The sequence below is a fragment of the Balaenoptera ricei genome, chromosome 5 (assembly GCF_028023285.1).
Source record: "Balaenoptera ricei isolate mBalRic1 chromosome 5, mBalRic1.hap2, whole genome shotgun sequence".
Lineage (NCBI taxonomy): Eukaryota > Metazoa > Chordata > Mammalia > Artiodactyla > Balaenopteridae > Balaenoptera > Balaenoptera ricei.
Window position 1 is genome coordinate 105,139,164 of NC_082643.1, and position 21,385 is coordinate 105,160,548.

Consider the following 21,385-nt stretch of genomic DNA (forward strand, 5'->3'; position numbering starts at 1 on the left):
GTGGTGTGAGGTGGTTTCTCATCCCCTTTGTGATGTGAGCCGTTGGGTGTGAGGTGGTTTCTCATCCCCTTTGTGATGAGGGCACTGTGGTGTGAGGTGGTTGGTCATCCTCTTTTACATGTGGGCCCTTTGGTGTGAGGTGGTTTCTCATCCCCTTTGTGATGTGGGCCCTTTGGTTTGAGGTGGTTGGTCATCCCCTTTGTGATGTGGGCGTTGTGGTGTGAGGTGGTTTCTCATCCCCTTTGTGATGTGAGCCCTGTGGTGTGAGGTGTTTTCTCATCCCCTTTGTGATGAGGGCCCTGTGGTGTGAGGTGGTTTCTCATCCCCTTTGTGATGAGGGCCCTGTGGTGTGAGGTGGTTGGTCATCCTCTTTGTGATGTGGGCCCTGTGGTGTGAGGTGGTTTCTCATCCTCTCTGTGATGTGCGCCGTTTGGTGTGAGGTGGTTTCTCCTCCCCTTTTTGATGTGGGCCGTTTGGTGTGAGGTGTTTTCTCATCAACTTTGTGATGTGGGCCCTGTGGTGTGAGGAGGCTTCTCATTCCCTTTGTGATGAGGGCCCTGTGGTGTGAGGTGGTTTCTCATACACTTTGTGATGAGGGCCCTGTGGTGTGAGGTGGCTTCTCATCCCCTTTGTGATGAGGGCCCTGTGATGTGAGTTGTTTGGTCATCCCCTTTGTGATGTGGGCCCTGTGGTGTGAGGTGGTTTCTCATCCCCTTTGTGATGTGGGCTCTGTGTTGTGAGGTGGTTTCTCAACCCGTTTGTGATGTTGGCCCAGTGGTGTGTGGTGGTTTCTCATCCCCTTTGTGATGTGGGCCGTTTGGTGTGAGGTGGTTTCTCCTCCCCTTTTTGATGTGGGCCGTTTGGTGTGAGGTGGTTTCTCCTCCCCTTTTTGATGTCGGCCGTTTGGTGTGAGGTGGTTCCTCATCCCCTTTGTGATGTGGGCCCTGTGGTGTGAGGCGGTTGGTCATCCTCTTTTACATGTGGGCCCTGTGGTGTGAGGTGGTTTCTCTTCCCCTTTGTGATGTGGGCCCTGTGGTGTGAGGAGGTTTCTCATCCCCTTTGTAATGTGGGCCCTGTGGTGTGAGGTGGTTGGTCATGCCCTTTGTGATGTGGGCCATGTGGTGTGAGGTGGTTTCTCATCCCCTTTGTGATGTGAGCCCTGTGGTGTGAGGTGTTTTCTCATCCCCTTTGTGATGAGGGCCCTGTGGTGTGAGGTGGTTTCTCATTCCCTTTGTGATGAGGGCCCTGTGGTGTGAGGTGGTTTCTCATCCCCTTTGTGATGAGGGCACTGTGGTGTGAGGTGGTTGGTCATCCTCTTTGTGATGTAGGCCCTGTGGTGTGAGGTGGTTTCTCTTCCCCTTTGTGATGTGGGCCCTGTGGTGTGAGGAGGTTTCTCATCCCCTTTGTGATGTGGGCCCTGTGGTGTGAGGTGGTTGGTCATCCCCTTTGTGATGTGGGCCTTGTGGTGTGAGGTGGTTTCTCATCCCCTTTGTGATGTGAGCCCTGTGGTGTGAGGTGTTTTCTCATCCCCTTTGTGATGTGAGCCCTGTGGTGTGAGGTGTTTTCTCATCCCCTTTGTGATGAGGGCCCTGTGGTGTGAGGTGGTTTCTCATCCCCTTTGTGATGAGGGCCCTGTGGTGTGAGGTGGTTTCTCATCCCCTTTGTGATGTGGGCCCTGTGGTGTGAGGTGGTTGGTCATCTCCTTTGTGATGTGGACCCTGTGGTGTGAGGTGGTTTCTCATCCCCTTTGTGATGTGAGCCCTGTGGTGTGAGGGGGATCCTCATCCTCTTTCTGATGTGGGCCGTTTGGTGTCAGGTGGTTTCTCATCAACTTTGTGATGTTGGCCCTGTAGTGTGAGATGGCCTCTCATCCCCTTTGTGATTAGGGCCCTGTGGTGTGAGGTGGTTTCTCATCCCCTTTGTGGTGAGGGCCCTGTGGTGTGAGGTGGCTTCTCATCCCCTTTGTGATGAGGGCCCTGTGGTGTGAGTTGGTTGGTCATCCCCTTTGTGATGTGGGCCCTGTGGTGTGAGGTGGTTTCTCGTCCCATTTGTGATGTGGGCCCTGTTTTGTGAGGTGGTTTCTCATCCCCTTTGTGATGTGGGCCGTTTGGTGTGAGATGCTTTTTCATCAGCTTTGTGATGTGGACCGTTTGGTGTGAAGTGGTTTCTCATCCCCTTTCTGATGTGGGCCCTGTGGTGTGAGGTGGTTGGTCATCCTCTTTGTGATGTGGGCCGTTTGGTGTGAGGTGGTTTCTCATCTCCTTTGTGATGTGGGCTCTGTGTTGTGAGGTGGTTTCTCAACCCCTTTGTGATGTTGGCCCAGTGGTGTGAGGTGGCTTCTCATCCCCTTTGTGATGAGGGCCCTGTGGTGTAAGGTGGTTTCCCATCCCCTTTGTAATGTGGGCCCTGTGGTGTGAGGAGGTTTCTCATCCCCTTTGTGATGAGGGCCCTGTGGTGTGAGCTGGTTGGTCATCCCCTTTGTGATGTGGGCCGTTTGGTGTGAGGTGGTTTCTCATCCCCTTCGTGATGTGGGCCCTGTGGTGTGAGGTGGTTTCTCATCCCCTTTGTGATGTGGGCCGTTTGGTGTGAGGTGATTTCTCATCAACTTTGTGAGGTGGGCCGTTTGGTGTGAGGTGGTTTTTCATCCCCTTTGTCATGTCGGCCTAGTGGTGTGAGGTGCTTTCTCATACCCTTTGTGATGTGAACCTTGTGGTTTGAGCTGCTTTCTCCCCCGCTTTGTGATGTGGGCCCTGTGGTATGAGGTGGTTTCTCATCCCCTTTGTGATCAGCGCTCTGTGGTGTGAGGTGGTTTCTCATCCCCTTTGTGATGTGGGCCCTGTGGTGTGAGGTGGTTGGTCATCTCCTTTGTGATGTGGACCCTGTGGTGTGAGGTGGTTTCTCATCCCCTTTGTGATGTGAGCCCTGTGGTGTGAGGGGGATCCTCATCCTCTTTCTGATGTGGGCCGTTTGGTGTCAGGTGGTTTCTCATCAACTTTGTGATGTTGGCCCTGTAGTGTGAGATGGCCTCTCATCCCCTTTGTGATTAGGGCCCTGTGGTGTGAGGTGGTTTCTCATCCCCTTTGTGGTGAGGGCCCTGTGGTGTGAGGTGGCTTCTCATCCCCTTTGTGATGAGGGCCCTGTGGTGTGAGGTGGTTTCTCATCCCCTTTGTGATGTGGGCCCTGTGGTGTGAGGTGGTTTCTCGTCCCCTTTGTGATGTGGGCCCTGTTTTGTGAGGTGGTTTCTCATCCCCTTTGTGATGTGGGCCGTTTGGTGTGAGATGCTTTTTCATCAGCTTTGTGATGTGGACCGTTTGGTGTGAAGTGGTTTCTCATCCCCTTTCTGATGTGGGCCCTGTGGTGTGAGGTGGTTGGTCATCCTCTTCGTGATGTGGGCCCTGTGGTGTGAGGTGGTTTCTCATCTCCTTTGTGATGTGGGCTCTGTGTTGTGAGGTGGTTTCTCAACCCCTTTGTGATGTTGGCCCACTGGTGTGAGGTGGCTTCTCATCCCCTTTGTGATGAGGGCCCTGTGGTGTAAGGTGGTTTCCCATCCCCTTTGTAATGTGGGCCCTGTGGTGTGAGGAGGTTTCTCATCCCCTTTGTGATGAGGGCCCTGTGGTGTGAGCTGGTTGGTCATCCCCTTTGTGATGTGGGCCGTTTGGTGTGAGGTGGTTTCTCATCCCCTTCGTGATGTGGGCCCTGTGGTGTGAGGTGGTTTCTCATCCCCTTTGTGATGTGGGCCGTTTGGTGTGAGGTGATTTCTCATCAACTTTGTGAGGTGGGCCGTTTGGTGTGAGGTTGTTTTTCATCCCCTTTGTCATGTCGGCCTAGTGGTGTGAGGTGCTTTCTCATACCCTTTGTGATGTGAACCTTGTGGTTTGAGCTGCTTTCTCCCCCGCTTTGTGATGTGGGCCCTGTGGTATGAGGTGGTTTCTCATCCCCTTTGTGATCAGCGCCCTGTGGTGTGAGGTGGTTTCTCATCCCCTTTGTGATGTGGGCCCTGTGGTGTGAGGTGGTTGGTCATCTCCTTTGTGATGTGGACCCTGTGGTGTGAGGGGGATCCTCATCCTCTTTCTGATGTGGGCCGTTTGGTGTCAGGTGGTTTCTTATCAACTTTGTGATGTTGGCCCTGTAGTGTGAGATGGCCTCTCATCCCCTTTGTGATTAGGGCCCTGTGGTGTGAGGTGGTTTCTCATCCCCTTTGTGGTGAGGGCCCTGTGGTGTGAGGTGGCTTCTCATCCCCTTTGTGATGAGGGCCCTGTGGTGTGAGTTGGTTGGTCATCCCCTTTGTGATGTGGGCCCTGTGGTGTGAGGTGGTTGGTCATTCTCTTTGTGATGTGGGCCCTGTGGTGTGAGGTGGTTTCTCGTCCCCTTTGTGATGTGGGCCCTGTTTTGTGAGGTGGTTTCTCATCCCCTTTGTGATGTGGGCCGTTTGGTGTGAGATGCTTTTTCATCAGCTTTGTGATGTGGACCGTTTGGTGTGAAGTGGTTTCTCATCCCCTTTCTGATGTGGGCCCTGTGGTGTGAGGTGGTTTCTCATCCCCTTTGTGATGATGGCCCTGTGGTGTGAGTTGGTTGGTCATCCCCTTTGTGATGACGGCCCTGTGGTGTGAGGTGGTTTCTCATCCCATTTGTGATGTGGGCCCTGTTATGTGAGGTGGTTTCTCATCCGCTTTGTGATGTGAGCCGTTTGGTGTCAGGTGTTTTCTCATCCCCTTTGTGATGAGGGCCTTCTGGTGTGAGGTGGTTTCTCTTCCCCTTTGTGATGAGGGCCCTGTGGTGTGAGGTGGCTTCTCATCCCCTTTGTGATGTGGGACCTGTGATTTGAGCTGGTTTCTCTTCCCCTTTGTGATGAGGGCCCTGTGGTGAGAGGTGGTTTCTCATCCCCTTTGTGATGTGGGCCCTGTGGTGTGATGTGGTTTTTCATCCCCTTTGTGATTGGGCCGTTTGGTTTGAGGTGGTTTCTCATCCCCTTTGTGATGAGGGCCCTGTGGTGTGAGGTTGTTTTTCCTCCCCTTTGTGATGTGGGCCGTTTGGTGTGAGGTGGTTTCTCATCCCCTTTGTGATGTGGGCCCTGTGTTGTGAGGTGGTTTCTCATCCTCTTTGTGATGTGGGCCATTTGGTTTGAGGGGGATTCTCATCCCCTTTTTGATGTGGGCCGTTTGGTGTGAGATGGTTTCTCACCCCCTTTGTGATATTGGCCCTGTGGTGTGAGGTGGTTTCTCATCCCCTTTGTGATGTGAGCCGTTTGGTGTCAGGTGTTTTCTCATCCCCTTTGTGATGAGGGCCCTGTGGTGTGAGGTGGTTTCTCTTCCCTTTTGTGATGAGGGCCCTGTGGTGAGAGGTGATTTCTCATCCCCTTTGTGATGTGGGCCCTGTGGTGTGAGGTGGTTTCTCATCCCCTTTGTGATGAGGGCCCTGTGGTGTGAGGTGGTTTCTCATCCCCTTTGTGATGTGAGCCCTGTGGTGTGACGTGATTGGTCATCTCCTTTGTGATGTGGGCCTTGTGGTGTGAGGTGGTTTCTCATCCCCTTTGTGATGTGAGCCCTGTGGTGTGAGGTGGATTCTCATCCTCTTTCTGATGTTGGCCGTTTGGTGTGAGGTGGTTTCTCATCCCCTTTGTGATGTGAGCCCGTGGTGTGAGGTGTTTTCTCATCCCCTTTGTGATGTGGGGCGTTTGATGTGAGGTGACTTCTCATCCCCTTTGTGATGAGGGCCCTGTGGTGTGAGTTGGTTGGTCCTCCCCTTTATGCTGTGGGCCCTTTGTTGTGAGATGGTTGGTCATCCTCTTTGTGATGTGGGCCCTGTGGTGTGAGGTGGTTTCTCATCCCCTTTGTGATGTGGGCCCTGTGTTGTGAGGTGGTTTCCATCCCCTTTGTGATGTGGGCCCTGTGGTGTGAGGTGGTTGGTCATCCTCTTTGTGATGTGGGCCCTGTGGTGTGAGGTGGTTTCTCATCCCCTTTGTGATGTGGGCCCTGTGTTGTGAGGTGGTTTCTCATCCCCTTTGTGATGTGGGCCCTGTGTTGTGAGGTGTTTTCTCATCCCCTTTGTGATGTGGGCCCTTTGGTTTGAGATGGTTGGTCATCCCCTTTGTGATGAGGGCCCTATTGTGTGAGGTGGTTTCTCATCCCCTTTGTGATGTGGGCCATTTGGTGTGAGGTGGTTTCTCTTCCCCTTTGTGATCAGGGACCTGTTGTGAGTGGTGCATTCTCATCCCCTTTCTGATGTGGGCCCTGTGGTGTGAGGAGTTTTCTGATCCCCTTTCTAATGTGGGCCGTTTGGTGTGAGGTGGTTTCTCATCCCCTTTGTGATGTGGGCCCTGTGGTGTGAGGTGTTTTCTCATCCCCTTTGTAATGTGGGCCGTTTAGTATGAGGTGGTTTCTCATCCCCTTTGTGATGAGGGTACTGTGGTGTGAGGGGGTTGGTCATCCTCTTTTTCATGTGGGCCCTTTGGTGTGAGGTGTTTTCTCATCCCCTTTGTGATGTGGGCCCTTTGGTTTGAGGTGGTTGGCCATCCCCTTTGTGATGAGGGCCCTATTGTGTGAGGTGGTTTCTCATCCCCTTTGTGATGTGAGCCCTGTGGTGTGAGGTGGTTTCTCATCCCCTTTGTGATGTGGGCCCTGTGTTGTGAGGTGGTTTCTCATCCTGTTTGTGATGTGGGCCGTTTGGTTTGAGGGGGATTCTCATCCCCTTTTTGATGTGGGCCGTTTGGTGTGAGATGGTTTCTCACCCCCTTTGTGATGTTGTCCCTGTGGTGTGAGGTGGTTTCTCATCCCCTTTGTGATGTGGGCCCTGTGTTGTGAGGTGATTTCTCATCCTCTTTTTGATTTGGGCCGTTTGGTTTGAGGTGGTTTCTCTTCCCCTTTGTGATGAGGGCCCTGTGTTGTGAGGTGGCTTCTCATCCCCTTTGTGATGAGGGCCCTGTGGTGAGAGGTGGTTTGTCATCCCCTTTTTGATGTGAGCCCTGTGGTGTGAGGTATTTTCTCATCCCCTTTGTGATGTGGACCGTTTGGTGTGAAGTTGTTTCTCATCACCTTTGTCATGTCCCCCCTGTGGTGTGAGGTGCTTTATCATCCCCTTTGCGATGTGGGCCCTGTGGTGTGAGGTGGTTTCTCATTCCCTTTGTGATGTGGGCCGTTTGGTGTGAGGTAGTTTGTCATCAACTTTGTGATGTGGGCCGTTTGGTTTGAGGGGGATTATCATCCCGTTTGTGATGTGGGCCGTTTGGTGTGAGGTGGTTTCTCACGCCCTTTGTGATGTTGGCCCTGTGGTGTGAGGTGGTTTCTCATCCCCTTTGTGATGTGAGCCCTGTGGTGTGAGGTGGTTTCTCAACCCCTTTGTGATGTGGGCCCTGTGTTGTGAGGTGGTTTCTCATCCTGTTTGTGATGTGGGCCGTTTGGTTTGAGGGGGATTCTCATCCCCTTTTTGATGTGGGCCGTTTGGTGTGAGATGGTTTCTCACCCCCTTTGTGATGTTGTCCTTGTTGTGTGAGGTGGTTTCTCATCCCCTTTGTGATGAGGGCCCTGTGGTGTGAGGTGTTTTCTCATCTACTTTTAATGTGGGCCCTGTGGTGAGAGGTGGTTTCTCATCCCCTTTGTGATGAGGGCCCTGTGGTGTGAGGTGGTTTCTCATCCCCTTTGTGATGCGGGCCTTGTGGTGTGAGGTGTTTTCTCTTCCCCTTTGTGATGTGGGCCGTTTGGTGTGAGGTGGTTTCTCATCCTCTTTGTGATGTGCACCCTGTGCTGTGAGGTGGTTTCTCATCCCCTTTGTGATGTGCGCCTTGTGGTGTGAGGTGTTTTCACATCCCCTTTGTGATGTGTGACCTGTGGTGTGAGGTGTTTTCTCATCCACTTTGTGATGTGGGCCCTGTGGTGTGAGGTGGTTTCACATCCATTTTGTGATGTGGGCCCTGTTGTATGAGCTGGGTTCTCATCCCCTTCGTGATGTCCATGATATTTTTTAAAAATTCAGATATGACTCCCATACCATAAAATTCATCATTTAAATGTGCTTTTTAGTATTCTCGCAGAGTTGTGCAACCATCACTCCTTTCTAATTCCAGAATATTTTCATCACCCCTGTTGATGAAAAATTAATCTGTCTTTTTAAGAAAGAAATGAAAAATTTTATTCGAGCCAAATTTGAGGGTTATTACCCAGGAAGAGCACCTCAGAAACTTCCAAGAACTGTTGCACCTGTTAGAAATGAAGGCATAGTTATATAAGTTTTTTGAGACAGAGGGGTGTACGTTAAATGACGTATTATTGACCATTTACACATTCCAGATCCAAGTGTCATCATGGCCCCTTCCAAGATCAGGAAGGAACGTTGTGTTTAAGGAGTTGTCTTGTTGATGCAAGGGGACTGTTCCTCTTTATGGTTGAGCAGGTATTGCTGCTGATGGGGGAGGTTTGGTGGATGCATAATGCTGATACACAATGCACAGTAGAGGGCGGGGAGCCAAAGGGCAGGGAAAATTTTTTATTTTACATTTTTCTTGTTTTGCCATAAAATATGAATTTTATTTCACACCCCAAAAGGTAACCCCACACCCATCAGCATTCCCTCTCTGCTCTCAGCCCCTCAGGGCCACTTGCCTGATATGCAGCAAAGCCAGTGTACTGCACCGTGTTGTGGTGAAGGAAAGTATAGCATTTATTGCAGGGCACCAAGCAAGGACAACAGGCAGTTACTACTCAAAAGACCCAAACTCCCAGATGGCTTTCAGGGAAGGGTTTTTAAAGACATTGTGAGGGAGGGGGTCAGAGGGTGCCCGATCAGCTTGTATGCAATTCTCTGATTGTTTGATGGTGAGGCAACAGGGTGATGGTTCAGGAATGTAGATGTCCGTCTTCTGGCTCCAACCAGCCTGGGGGTCTATATGTTGATGGTCAGTCTGGCGTCTGCCTGCTGATGGTCAGCAGTTTCCATCTAGTGGTGAAACCGTGTACCTCAGATTGGGACCTGAACCTACGGTCTTTTTTTTTGTTTGTTTGTTTTTTAATTTATTTAATTTTGGCTGTGTTTGGTCTTCGTTTCTGTGCGAGTGCTTTCTCTAGTTGTGGCAAGCGGGGGCCACTCTTCATCGCGGTGCACGGGCCTCTCACTATCGCGGCCTCTCTTGTTGCGGGGCACAGGTTCCAGACGCGCAGGCTCAGTAGTTGTGGCGCACGGGCTTCGTTGCTCCGCGGCATGTGGGATCCTCCCAGACCAGGGCTCCAACCCGTGTCCCCCTGCACTGGCAGGCAGATTCTCAACCACTGCGCCACCAGGGAAGCCTCCATGGTCTTTTAATTGAGATCACACACCTGGTCCCAGGACTTAATGAAGCTCACGTTCTTGATGTTTCATTGCAGAAAGAATTCAGTGAGAGACAAAGTGATAGGTTAGAAGTGGATTTATTTAGAGAGAAACACACTCCACAGACAGAGTGTGGGCCGTCTCAGAAGGCGAGACGCCTCAAAATATGGCTTGGTTAGTTTTAATGGACTGGGTAATTTCATAGGCTAATGAGTCGGAGGATTATTCCAACTATTTTGGCGGAAGGGGCGGGGATTTCCAGGAATTGGGCCACCGCCCACTTTTTGGCCTTTTATGGTTAGCCTCAGAACTGTCATGGTGTCATGGGTGTGTCATTTAGCAAGCTAATGTATTACAATGAGTGTATAATGAGGCTTAAGGTACACCGGAAGTTGAATCTTCCGCCATCTTGGACCTAGTTGGTTCTAACCAGTTTTTGTCCTGTCCTGTGGTGGCAGGAAACCACGCATCTTGTAAACAGTGGGGGTCCATGGGCAGACAGAGAAAAGCAGGAAGCTCCAGACTGACAGGAAACCACACCTTTTGGGTGATAAGTGTCCTGGAAGCAGACAAAGAAAGATGAGGCAATTCAGGAATCTCTTGCGTCCAAATGTAACTTGTTGTTCATTATGCTCTCATTACAATAAAATTAGCCTTACAGATAAGTACCCATCATGCACCGACACCGTGGCACTTCTGATCTAAGCTAAATAAGGACAAACATCCCTCCTCCCCTTGGGAAGAGGGAGCTGAGATGAAAATCAAGGAACACAACCTCCAAACTCCTCCTTCCCCAGGGAATATTCCACGCCTTCATTTGTGTACCCTGGCTTGCCAAAGAAGCCCAGGACTGCAGCTCCTCACCTGTCTGCCCCTCTCTGAGAGCGTATTGTTGCTTAAATAAATTCTCACGTTACTTTCTTAACCTCCCTGCTTTGTCTCCGAATTCTTCTGCAAGGAGACAAGAACCTTAAATTCACCGGGAACAAGGGCATCTGAACCTTCGCCCTGTGCGAAGCCTTTCTAGGTCTGGGTGTGTCTTCTTTTCTCCTCTACTTTCTTAGGAAATGAAACATTCAAGAACTCCACAGTGAGACCTTTGGGTTTTTTTCCTCTTTCTCCCCATCAGAACTGCTGTCTATTGATGTTCTCTCCTTTCAGAGACACAGTGAGAGTTTATTTGTAAACCTGGGTTTTTAAAAAAAATCAGGAAGAATGCTGCCTTAATCAGCATAATAATATGGGCCCGGTGCAGCATTTAAGCTGCATAATAGGCAAATGGTGCTGCTTGAAGGGACTCAAAATGCCTCTTGAATGGTGGGTGTTGCCTGCTTGCCTTTCACAGCCGGTGGGAAGTGAAAAGTTCCCCCACCTCTGGGGCGAGCTGTGCCCGAAGGCCCACCACCCTCACTTCCCTGGGGACGTGGAAAAGCTCTAGCCCTTCACTGACAGGAGCCAGATGGGTCGGATATCCCGGGCCTCGGAGGCGTCTGGGTGGTGCCGCCCGCATAGTAGTAGTTTCCTCTGCGTACCTACTGGGTTCCAGGCTCCACAGTGAGAGCATCGTCTGATCCCACTCTCACGACTGCCTGAGGGGTGCCTGTGGCTGTCCCCATTCCCCAGGTGAGGAGAAGGGGATTCCAAGGGGCCGTGAGAATGTTTCCAAGGCCACACAACCAGGAAATAGCTGAGCCGCTTCAGGCCAGACTTGATGCCCCAGGGGCCTCTGAGTTGGCCAGCTCTTGGCTTCCCCGAACTCCACCTTCTCGGAGTCACCCTGAAGGTAACCACCTCTCAGGTGGCTCTGAGGATTCACCGACCCCCTGCATGGAGATACCAAACACGTGGGCCTGGTGCTAAACTGTTCCCAGAAGGGGGACCCCTTCCAGGGCCCGAAGGTGAGCTCTTGTCTAATACTCGGAAATGAATTGTCCAAGGAGACACATGTGCTGACAAAGCAAAAGACTTTATTGGGAAGGGGCGCCCGGGGAAGAGAGCAGCAGGGTAAGGGAACCCAGGAGAACTGCTCTGCCACATGTGTCGCAGTCTCAGGGTTTAGGGTAACGGGGTTGGTTTCCGGGTTGTCTCTGGCCAATCATCATCTTGCTTGTGCCCATACTTGGTCTGACTCAGGGTCCTTCCTGGCGGTGTGCACATCTCTCAGGCAAGATGGATTCCAGCGTGAGGGTTTCTGGAAGGTTGGCAGGACTTATTATGGGCTGGCATCTCCTCCTTCCTTTTGGCCCTTCCCGAATTCTCCCATTTAGTTTTAGGACCTCCTGTTGTGAGACAACTCATGCAAGTGGTTATTATCATGCCTGGCCAAGGCGGGTGGTTTCAGTCAGTGGTTCCCTAACAAAACCAGTGTCCAATCCCTCCCCAGCCTTTGTTCCTGGGGCTCACACTGGGCAGAGGGACCCTGTGCAGACAGCAGAAGCTGCCTGGCCCAGGGGCCTAGCCCCCAAATAATGACTGAAGTCCTCATCATTCACCGGCCCCCTCTTCTCCCTTCAGGAGAGCACCTGGCCGTACCTGTTTGGAGTGATTGCCGTCCCCGTCTTGGTCCAGCTGGTGAGCCTGCCCTTTCTCCCTGAGAGCCCACGGTACCTGATCTTTGAGAAGCACGACCAGGCTGGAGCTGAGAAAGGTAGGGGCCGCTTTGTCTGGTCCATGTGGCTCTGGCCGCTTCACAGGGGTCAGCGCTGCAGGACATGCTGGGTGCCCTAGGGCACCCTATCCCGTTTCATCTTCCCAACAGCCTGCTATGGGTGGCCCAGAGTGGGGACACAGATCAAAGTGTCAACTGAAAAAAATGCACAACATGAGAGTTGTGAGTTAAGTTTTATTTGGGGCAAAATGAGGACTATAGCCCGGGAGACAGCATCTCAGATAGCTCTGAGAGACCGCCCCGACGCGGTGTGGGAGTGTCAGTATATATGATTTCAGTGAAAGGGGTACGTACAGTCAAGCACACATTTTGGCAGAAGGCTGCTGCTGGTCACGAGCAGATGTCACCGTTAATGATTTTAGTGCTTTTCTAGATATGAGGATATGTAAGAAATTTCAGCTCATAAAATCTTCTCCTGAAAATATCTGTCTGAAGGCCTGTTCTGCCAGTTTTTCCCAGAGCACAGAGTGCCTCATTCCTGGTCCTTGCCCTGAACTCCTTTCAGGGGGTGTTGAAGGTCAGCGACTGCAGTGGCTAGTGACTTAATCCTTGAAGAACCAGATAGCAAGTGACAATTTTACGGTTAGCAACAGGGAGTCTGGAAAAGCCAGGACAGAGTAGGATAAGGCCCAGGTCTGCTCACCTCTGCTCAGTGTCTCTCTGTGGTCACCTCTCGGGTTGTCCCAACCCCAGAGATGCTGCATATTTCTTAGTGGTTTAAGTCTATCCCGGCCCTCCCTCTGCTCCTCTCTTCCTCACTGATCAGCTTTCCCATCTTAACATTCACATACAAGGAAAGGGAACATACAAGCACAGAATGAGCCCTTACATCACACCAGCATGGGGCCTCTGCACCAAGACCCACTGGACCATTCCCGTTAGCCCTGCAAGGGAACAGAAATATACCCATTTTACAGGAGGGAAGCATGAGGCCCACATGGGGTTTGGCAGTCATCTTGTGTAGCTTTCTGGGCCAGATTCAAAGTACAGCTTTCAGAATCAGAGACATTTCTACAGCCCGGAAAAGGCAAAATCATTTTGCCTGGAGACAGACGATGTAGAATGAACAATAGCATCCCCATTCTTTTAGTTTTATAAAACAAGACTTGGTCGACAGCACCGAGGTTCAGCCTGAGGACTGGGAATAGCTAGTGCTGCCTTCACAACCCAGCTCTGCAGTCTGACCTTGACCAATTCTTTTCACCGTTCTGATTCTCAGAATCCTCATCTGTAAAAAGGAAATGATATGAGCCTCCCCCATGGGCTTGTTAAGGATTAAATTAGATGATATCTATATCTATATGGTCCACAGTATTACCTGCTGTCATTATCACTGAGGACTCTGTCCAGTTTCTTATTATCCATATCCTGTCCTCTAATCTAAATTTCCCAAATGTCCACATCCAAGAACAAACTGAGAATTATATGTAGTCCTTAGCTCACTATAATTTGTGCAACATCTTTTAAAATCCAAACAACCTAAGTATTTTCTGAATTGACAAGTGTCATAATGAAATATTAATAATTGCCTATGTCTGTCCATCAGTTTGTGATTCAGATCTATTTCCTCATTTACGACATTTCTATAACATGAAATCAGAGAACACTGTCATTACTTTCGTTTTTTGGATGAAGAAACAGAGGCTTACAGGGGTGAAATGACTCGTCCAGGGCTGTGGTTATATGGTTTCCGGTTTCTAGAGGCCTTTAAAAATTGATGGAAAGGACAGATCTTTCTTCGATAGACGCCCAAATACACAAAATTTGTGGAGCATGGTGGTGGGGATGGGACTTGAGCCCTCTCCCCCAGAAGCCCACAGGGGACCCTGGTTAATAGCTCCTCCCCCATCTCACAGCCAGTAAGTGACAAAAGAAGGACTGGAACCCAGGGGTGATTTCCCTCCCACCACCCTCACACACAGAGGGACACGTGTGGGTAGTGGTCTAGGGGGCTTCCCGTGGGGCCCTTGGGGAGGCAAACTATCCAAAAGTCAGGCTTCAGGGAAGAAGGCTGATGGTCAGATGGTAGAGGCTCTGGAGTAAAACGAAGGCAGCTGAGGAAGAGCCAATGGGATCTGATTTCCAAAAGCAACTGGGTTATAGGTTGTTAGAAGACAGCAATTCCTCCAGCTTGATCTCCTGGCATGTGAGAATGCCCATCTGACTCCACTGGGGAAGAAATCCTGGGAAACGCTCCAGTTAAGTACAGTCAGAATGGGCAGTGCATACGAATGCCAGACAGCAAAGAAGGTTTAAAAGATTTATTTCATAGCACAACAGGGAGTGAGAGAGAAGCCCAGTTGTAAAAAATGATAAATATTACATGTACACTTTATAAAAAGAACAAAGATGTTGGCCTTAGGTTGAAATAGAACATTGAAACCTGCATCTATACTAATAAAAGTGCTAAGTTCACTCCAGGCATTCAGCAAACAATGGATGTTTACTATGCTGGGTGCTCTGCCAGGTGGTGGGGAGAGGGGAGCATAAGTGGTCTTCCAGCCCTCCAGGAGGTGAAGGGGGCGTCTAGTTAAGGGAGGCAGACACACTCCTCAATGCTCATCTGCATTGAGAACATATCATTCTAAGCACTTCACATGTGTTAGGTTGTTAAACCCTCACAACAACCATGGAAAGTAGATCGCATTATTATTTCCATTGTAAGACAAAAAAAAAAAAACAAAACTGAGGACAAGATAACTTAACCAAAGACACAAAGCTAGCAAATGGCAGCGCTGGGATTTGAACTCTGAAAGTCTTGCTCTGGAACCTATGAGCATAAATAAAACACGCTCTATTACCTACCACCTTGTTTGGCACCATGGGAGATACACCTTGCCCAGTCTGTTGGTAATTTGGTAGAAAGGACCCTGTAGCAGTTAGCTATTACCATAATAGTGCTGCATAACAAACCACCTCAGAACTCACTGGCTGAAGACAATGGCAGTTACTCTGTTAATCTTGATAGGGCTTGCCCTTGCAACTCTTCTTGTCTCAGCAGAAGCCCTCTCACATATCTGGTGGTCAGCCAGCTGATCCAGGATGGCTCAGCTCTGTTCCATGTACCTCATCCTCCAGCAGGCTAGCTCAGGCATATTCTCACAGCAAGCACAGAGGTCCCAGAGAGGAAGCGAAAAACACAAGCAGTTTTTCAAGCTTTGAATCAGCTAAAATACTACTGGCCAAAGTCACATGGTCAAGCCCCAGAGTCAGAGTGGGAGGGGCTACACAGTTACAGCGCAAAGGACGTAGATGTAGAGAAGCAATGAATGGAGGCCATCAATGCAGACAATGCAGACACACTCCCCTTTCCGGCTTTCCCATCCTCCCCACCCACAGTTCAGAGTGGCAAGGGGTTAAGTTCCAGCCCTGAGTCTGATTTATTTGTTCCCTCTTGCCAGTTGAGGAGAAGTCCCCAGCACCTAAAAATGGGGGAGAGAGCCCAAACTTCCACTGTGAGAAATGGTGTTTATTTAATTGAATAGAAATGAAATATGAGCATAGGGAATGTGATAGGACACTGGAGTCAGGGAAGTTGCATCTATCAGGACCTTTTGGGTTACAGGAGACAGAAACTCAAAACAGCGTAAGCAGGCTTCCCTGGTGGCGCTGTGCTTAAGAATCTGCCTGCCAATGCAGGGGACATGGGTTTGAGCCCTGGTCCAGGAAGATCCCACATGCTGTGGAGCAACTAAGCTGGTGCGCTACAACTACCGAGCCTGCACTCTAGAGCCCTCGAGCCACAACTACTGAGCCCACGTGCCACAACTACTGAAGCCCGCATGCCTAGAGCCTGTGCTCCGCAACAAGAGAAGCCACTGCAATGAGAAGCCTGTGGACCGCAAAGAAGAGTAGGCCCCACTCACCGCAACTAGAGAAAGTCCTCGTGCAGCAACGAAGACCCAACACAGCCAAAAATAAATAAATATATAATTAATTTTAAAAAATACTATTAAAAAAAATAGCATAAGCAGGAGGGAAACTTTTAACACATGCCCCTAGGAATGGGATTTGAGGGCACCAATAATTACCACTCTTCTTTCTGGCTCAAGTTTGACACCAATTGAGAGATGGATGCAAAAGTGGAGGAGATGCAATAAAAATGTCACTTTTAGTTTGGATAAAGAAAGGCCACTTGGCAAACTGGCCTTTGGTCTGATGGCCAGGAGAGCCTCATAAGGTGGTACTCATGGGCTCCCAACAGGGCCCACCTGTTGGTGGGCCCTGCAGAACATGGAAGAAAAGACTGTGTTCTCCTCCAACCAGAGATATCTCAAAATTAAAGGAAGGAACTAAGCTGTGTGGGCCATTTCTCTCCCCAGCTTACCAATGAGCTAAGTCCCTTCTCGTTTCCTGGGGACCAGTGAGTGAGGGGTGGGCAGAGAGGGCGGAAAGAATGGTACCTTAATGAAATGCCCCTCCAGGAGGAAAGTAACATCAGAAGTGAGCCATATGTGTTCTGCCTTATAATAGGGATAGAGAAGGCTGGATTTCCTTAGGCATGGTGGGATCCAGGAGATTAAACTAAGTCATCAAGGTACTGGCCCTCTCTCAACAACTCCTAGACATTCTTAGGATTTCATTGGCTTCATTCTTAGACGGGTTTTCTCCATTTGGCATCAAGACAGTCTTGAGCAGTTCCAACTTTTAAACACTGTTTTAGAAGGAGAGAGATTCCCTTTCACATAGCACACATCTCAATCCCTGAAGGAAATAATTCTAATTGACCCTTCCTGGGTCACATGGCTATGCTTGAACCAATCACTGCCCCGGGAGTTAGAATTCCCTGATGGGAATTCCCAGAATTGACCAGTCTGGGTTACTATCCAGTCTGGTGATTGGGGGATGGAGGGCTGCAAGGTTTGATTGACATCTCTAGTAGAATTATAGAGTGTACAGGAGGATGGCTTCAAGAAAAAGATACAGGGAAGAGAAAAAAGTAATATATGCTCATCACCATGAAGGAATGATACCTGTGGATGCTCCTTCCTGGTAATGCTTTGTCATCCCAGCCCCCACGGTCTGTATTTTTGTCGCCAGACCCCGATCAGGCATATAGACTTGGCAGAGAGCTCAGACCTCAATCCCCAGATAAATAAAAAAGCAATTCTTTTTATTGCTGTTGTTTTGTGGCTGGGAGGGAGTGTATATCTATGCCATTTAGAAGCCAGTTACTGGCTAGACCCTGGCCTGACTAGAAAAAGAAGACTGTCCGTATTGGCTGCTATTGTAATTTTGGTTGACATCATAATCAGGGGAAGTTTGTTTGTTTCTTTGGTTTTTGTTTTGGTTTGGTTTGGTTTTTTTGAGAGAAAGGTGTACATATCAGGATTCAAGTCAGCCACCTTATGATAGAAAACCCAAACGATAGTGTCTTAAAATAGAAGTTTATTTCTCTCTCTCACATAAGAAAAGGTTGAAGGTAGGCAGACTAAGGCTGTTACAATTCTTCATGGTGTCAGGGACCTTGTTCCTTTCATCTCTCCATCTGCCTCGAGCCCTTCATCTCTAGATTCCCAGAAGGTTGCCTCATGGTCCAAAGTGGCTGCCATCATATCTGCTTTCCAGCCAAGAGGAGCAGGGTGAGAAGGAGGGATTACTTGCCCTTCTATTTTAATAAGTCTCCAAGGCTCACACGCGTCTGCTAGGTCTCTTTGGTCAGAATGTGATCATGTTTCCTCTCTTAACTGCCAAGGAGGCTGGAAAATATAGTCCTTTAGTGCAATGTTGTCACAGAAAGTCAGAGCCTGCTCCTAAGGTGGAGGGGAGAATGAATAATAGCATCTGGCCACCAGCAGGCTCTGCCACAGTCTGGAAAGAAAGGAAATCAAGTACCCATTGGCTGGGACCAGCCAGACTGAGACATTTCGTGCGCTCTGGAGGCTGATAACTCACTACTCCTTCAAGATGGCGCTGCTTAAACAGCCATTTGATGCATATTTAGAGGTGAGGCCGCGTGAGCTCTGGTAATGAGCTACCTGCACCCAGTGAGCCAAGTAAAAGCCCTGAATTTAGTGGGAGCTGCCTTCATCTGTCATTCCTGAACACGCCCACGGTAGTCTCACTCCCACCCCACAAGGACTGTCAACCACATTCTGGTCTGCATATCATTACATCTCCAATGCTGCCTTTGCGCCTTAGGGGATGCCATCGTGCCCCTTGTCCGTGGATGCTCTGGGCAACTGCCTCGGCAGCCTGAGCTGGATTAAGGGACTGCTCTGCAGTCCAGAGCTGGCCAGAAACATTCAGGAGGCAAGGTCACATGCCAGATGGATGGAAGTGGGCCCCAACAATGGCCCTTATGAGAGACAGCTGACTTCATTCCCTTTTGTGCTAGGGGCTAAAGTATGTTACCTTGGTCACAAGGAGTCTGGTTTTTATTAAGGCAAGAATAAAGTATATTCCAGTGGATTCATGCTAGAGGTGCATTGAAAATACAAGCTTTTCCCAAACCATTGCAACACCTGTCTTCAAAAAGAACAGAGATTCCTCAGGGTGGCCAGGTTGGAGGTCCAGGCCCTTGGACCTGCATGGACCCTCCATGGGGTAGCAGAGCAAAAGCAGGTACAAACTAGAGGTCTCAGGTCTCTGCCCTAAAGGACTCACCATGATGTGAGTCTCCTCCACCCCCCCAATCTCCTTCCCACTCATGGCTCAAGAGGGCTGCCATCACAGCTGCCTCCACCTTCTCCAAGTTCCATCTAAGGAAGAAAAGACCCAGGGGCATGACCAAACCATTGACAAGCTGTCAAGGGGAAGAGAGAGCAGACTTATTTGGGATAATAGATTGGGAACCAAATGGGAGAAGCCACAGCGAGGAAGATCTTGAGTCACCGTGAGAGAGGAGATGCAAGAATATAATAGGCCACTTATGGAGGCGGGGAGTTCTCATTTGTGGAGGTGTCTGAGCACTAGGCAGGAATGGGAAGAACCACTGGAAGTAGCCAGAAGGTCCAGCTTAATCAAGACCCTCTAGGCCCACCAATGTCCGCTAGGCCTTGGTTTCCTGATTCCTGAGAAGAAATATCACAACTGTCCTGCCTCTGGGTAAGGTAGACAAGTTCAAGTACAGTGGTGTTTGTGCGAGGAGGGCTTTGCAAACTGTAAAGGATTGTGCACATCAAAAGGAGATTGTCTGCTTTTGCCATGTGAATATCTGCATGACCTTGCATTTGAAGAAAGGGATTCTATGGATAAAGTGATTTGAAATCTTTTGCTCTGGGAATGGAGAATTTGTTTAATGTTGGGGAAAAATCACCCACAACTCTCTAAAAAATCAATCGTCATTTATACCTGAGCTTTTCCTGTCTTTTTCCATGACATTTCCATCATGTTTACGGGGGGGGACAATCATGTGGATTTATCTATGAGGCTGCTTTTATCCACCACCCCCCATGTTTGTGCCTTAAACATGTTTTCTTATTATTGTTTTTATATTATCATGTATGGTCAGAAGAATAATGGCCTCCAAGTATGTCCACCTCCTAATTTTCAGAACCTGTGAATGTCACCTTGCATGGCATGAGGGACTTTGCCGATGTGATTAATTTAAGGGTCTTGAGGTAGGGAAAATTATCTCGGATTATCTGGATGAACCCAATGTAATCACAAGTCTTCTTATAAGTGAAAGAGGGAGGAGGAGAGCCAGGGTCAGAGAAGGAGCTGTGAGAACAGAAGCAAGTGTTAAGAGTCAGAGCCAGGTTGAAGATACTGTGCTGCTGGCTTTGAAGGTGAAGGAAGGGGCCAGGAGCCAAGGCAATGCAGGCAGCATCTAGCAGCTGGAAAACGCCAGGGAACAGACCATCCTCTAGAGCCTGAAGGAGGAGCAGAGCCCTGATGACACCTTGATTTTGGCCCAATGAGACCCATTATGGACCTCTGACCTCCAGAACTGTCAAATAAGTTTGTACTGATTTAAGCCTAGTGGTGATTTATTTGTGGTGATTTATTAGAGCAGCATAGGAAATTCAGACATCACATTAAGTAAGGAAAATCAGTTCCAGTTGAACTATGACTTTACCTGCATTTTAAATGTAGTTTAAACATTTTTTTACTTGAATTCTCAAAATTGTTGGACATTCTGATTTTCATTTATAACAAATAACTGAGTGAAAGGGCTTTGAGCATGAAGCTTTTAAAGCTTTTTCTTTCCAATACACCATTTTCTTGCTATAATGTATCGAGCGCCTGCTCCATGCCCAGTGCCCTGCTTTCATTGTCTCCAATATCACAAGTCTCCAGAACCTCAGAGACTTCAGAGAGGAAATCAACACTCAGAAGTTGAGCCCCTTGCCTGCAGTCCCACAGCCAGTAGAGACAGAAATGAGGTTCAAACTCAGTTTGCCTCACTCCAGTCCTGAATTCACTAGAGGGCAGTGTGATGCCTTTGGTGTATGTTTAAGTGTATTTCTAATTGTAAGACACAGCATGTACATAGAGACAAATAAAATAAGCAAAAAATAATTGATCCATTGGTTGCTAGGTTTAAGGGCCAGAAAAATGTCCACTGCCATATTGTGATTTTCTATATTTGACCCAGGGTTGAACTCCAGATATGCGTTGATTGCATCAGAGAACAGTTAAGTCAGTCGTTGCACATCTGTATTCGAAACTAAAAATCCTATCCCCAAGCCAACTTGATTCACTTATGTAACAAACAGTTATAAGATGATTGTAGCCTGATGAAAGCATGCTTCGTACATAATGCTCAGTGGGGAAAAAATAGAACATAAAATAAATCCATGTGATCACAAAAGTGTGGAAAGAATAGAGATAAGTAGGACAGGAAGGGAAGAAGGCAGGCCTGGATAGAGGTTTCTGCTGTGCTCTGTGCTGGGTGGGCTCTTGATAAGGGAGGATGTGCAAGATGAGCTGGTCCTCTTGAAGCTTCCTGCCCCCCAAATGCATCCACCAAAACCCAAGCCAAGTACCCAGGTGGTCACCCAAGGTACCAAGGTACCAACCGAAGGAAGCCCTGGGGTGGTCAGCCCCTCCCAGGCCCTCCTCTTGCCTAGAAGCTTACGGCCACACTGTGTCCACCTGGAGACACCAAAGAGAGAAGGGGACCGTTTAGTGCCCTGGGTTCACACTTGCCAACTAGAAAGATGGCGCCATCTCCTGGACCCAGCAGAGGGATGTGGCAGAAGGAGGAGGAGATGCAGTCCCTCTGAGGTCTTATCTCTGCCCCCACCAGCACAGTCACCTGCTCCTGGAAGACCAGGGCCCTCCCCTGTTGTCACTCTGCTTTCACTTTTACGGTGCAGCGATGAGTGACCTCTGAGCGTCTCCCCACTTTGCCCCTGGACGAGCTGTCTCCCAGGGCTTCGCATTCCCTGGCTGGAGAGCCCGCTGATGGGACAGGCTGAAGAGCAAAGGACCAGCAGTCCAGGGAGATAGGCACCTTCCTACAAAACACCCAAG

General features: G+C 49.4%; 1 protein-coding gene across 4 annotated transcripts in view; it reads left to right on the top strand.

Moving 5' to 3' along the window:
• SLC2A9 (solute carrier family 2 member 9) overlaps positions 1–21,385 on the top strand; it is a 233,560-nt gene that overhangs the window by 101,836 nt on the left and 110,339 nt on the right. For all 4 annotated transcript variants that reach the window (XM_059924186.1, XM_059924182.1, XM_059924183.1 and 1 more), the window contains one exon: positions 11,812–11,944. In XM_059924186.1, the coding sequence (XP_059780169.1) occupies positions 11,812–11,944 (133 nt within the window). The remainder of the gene's footprint in view (positions 1–11,811; positions 11,945–21,385) is intronic.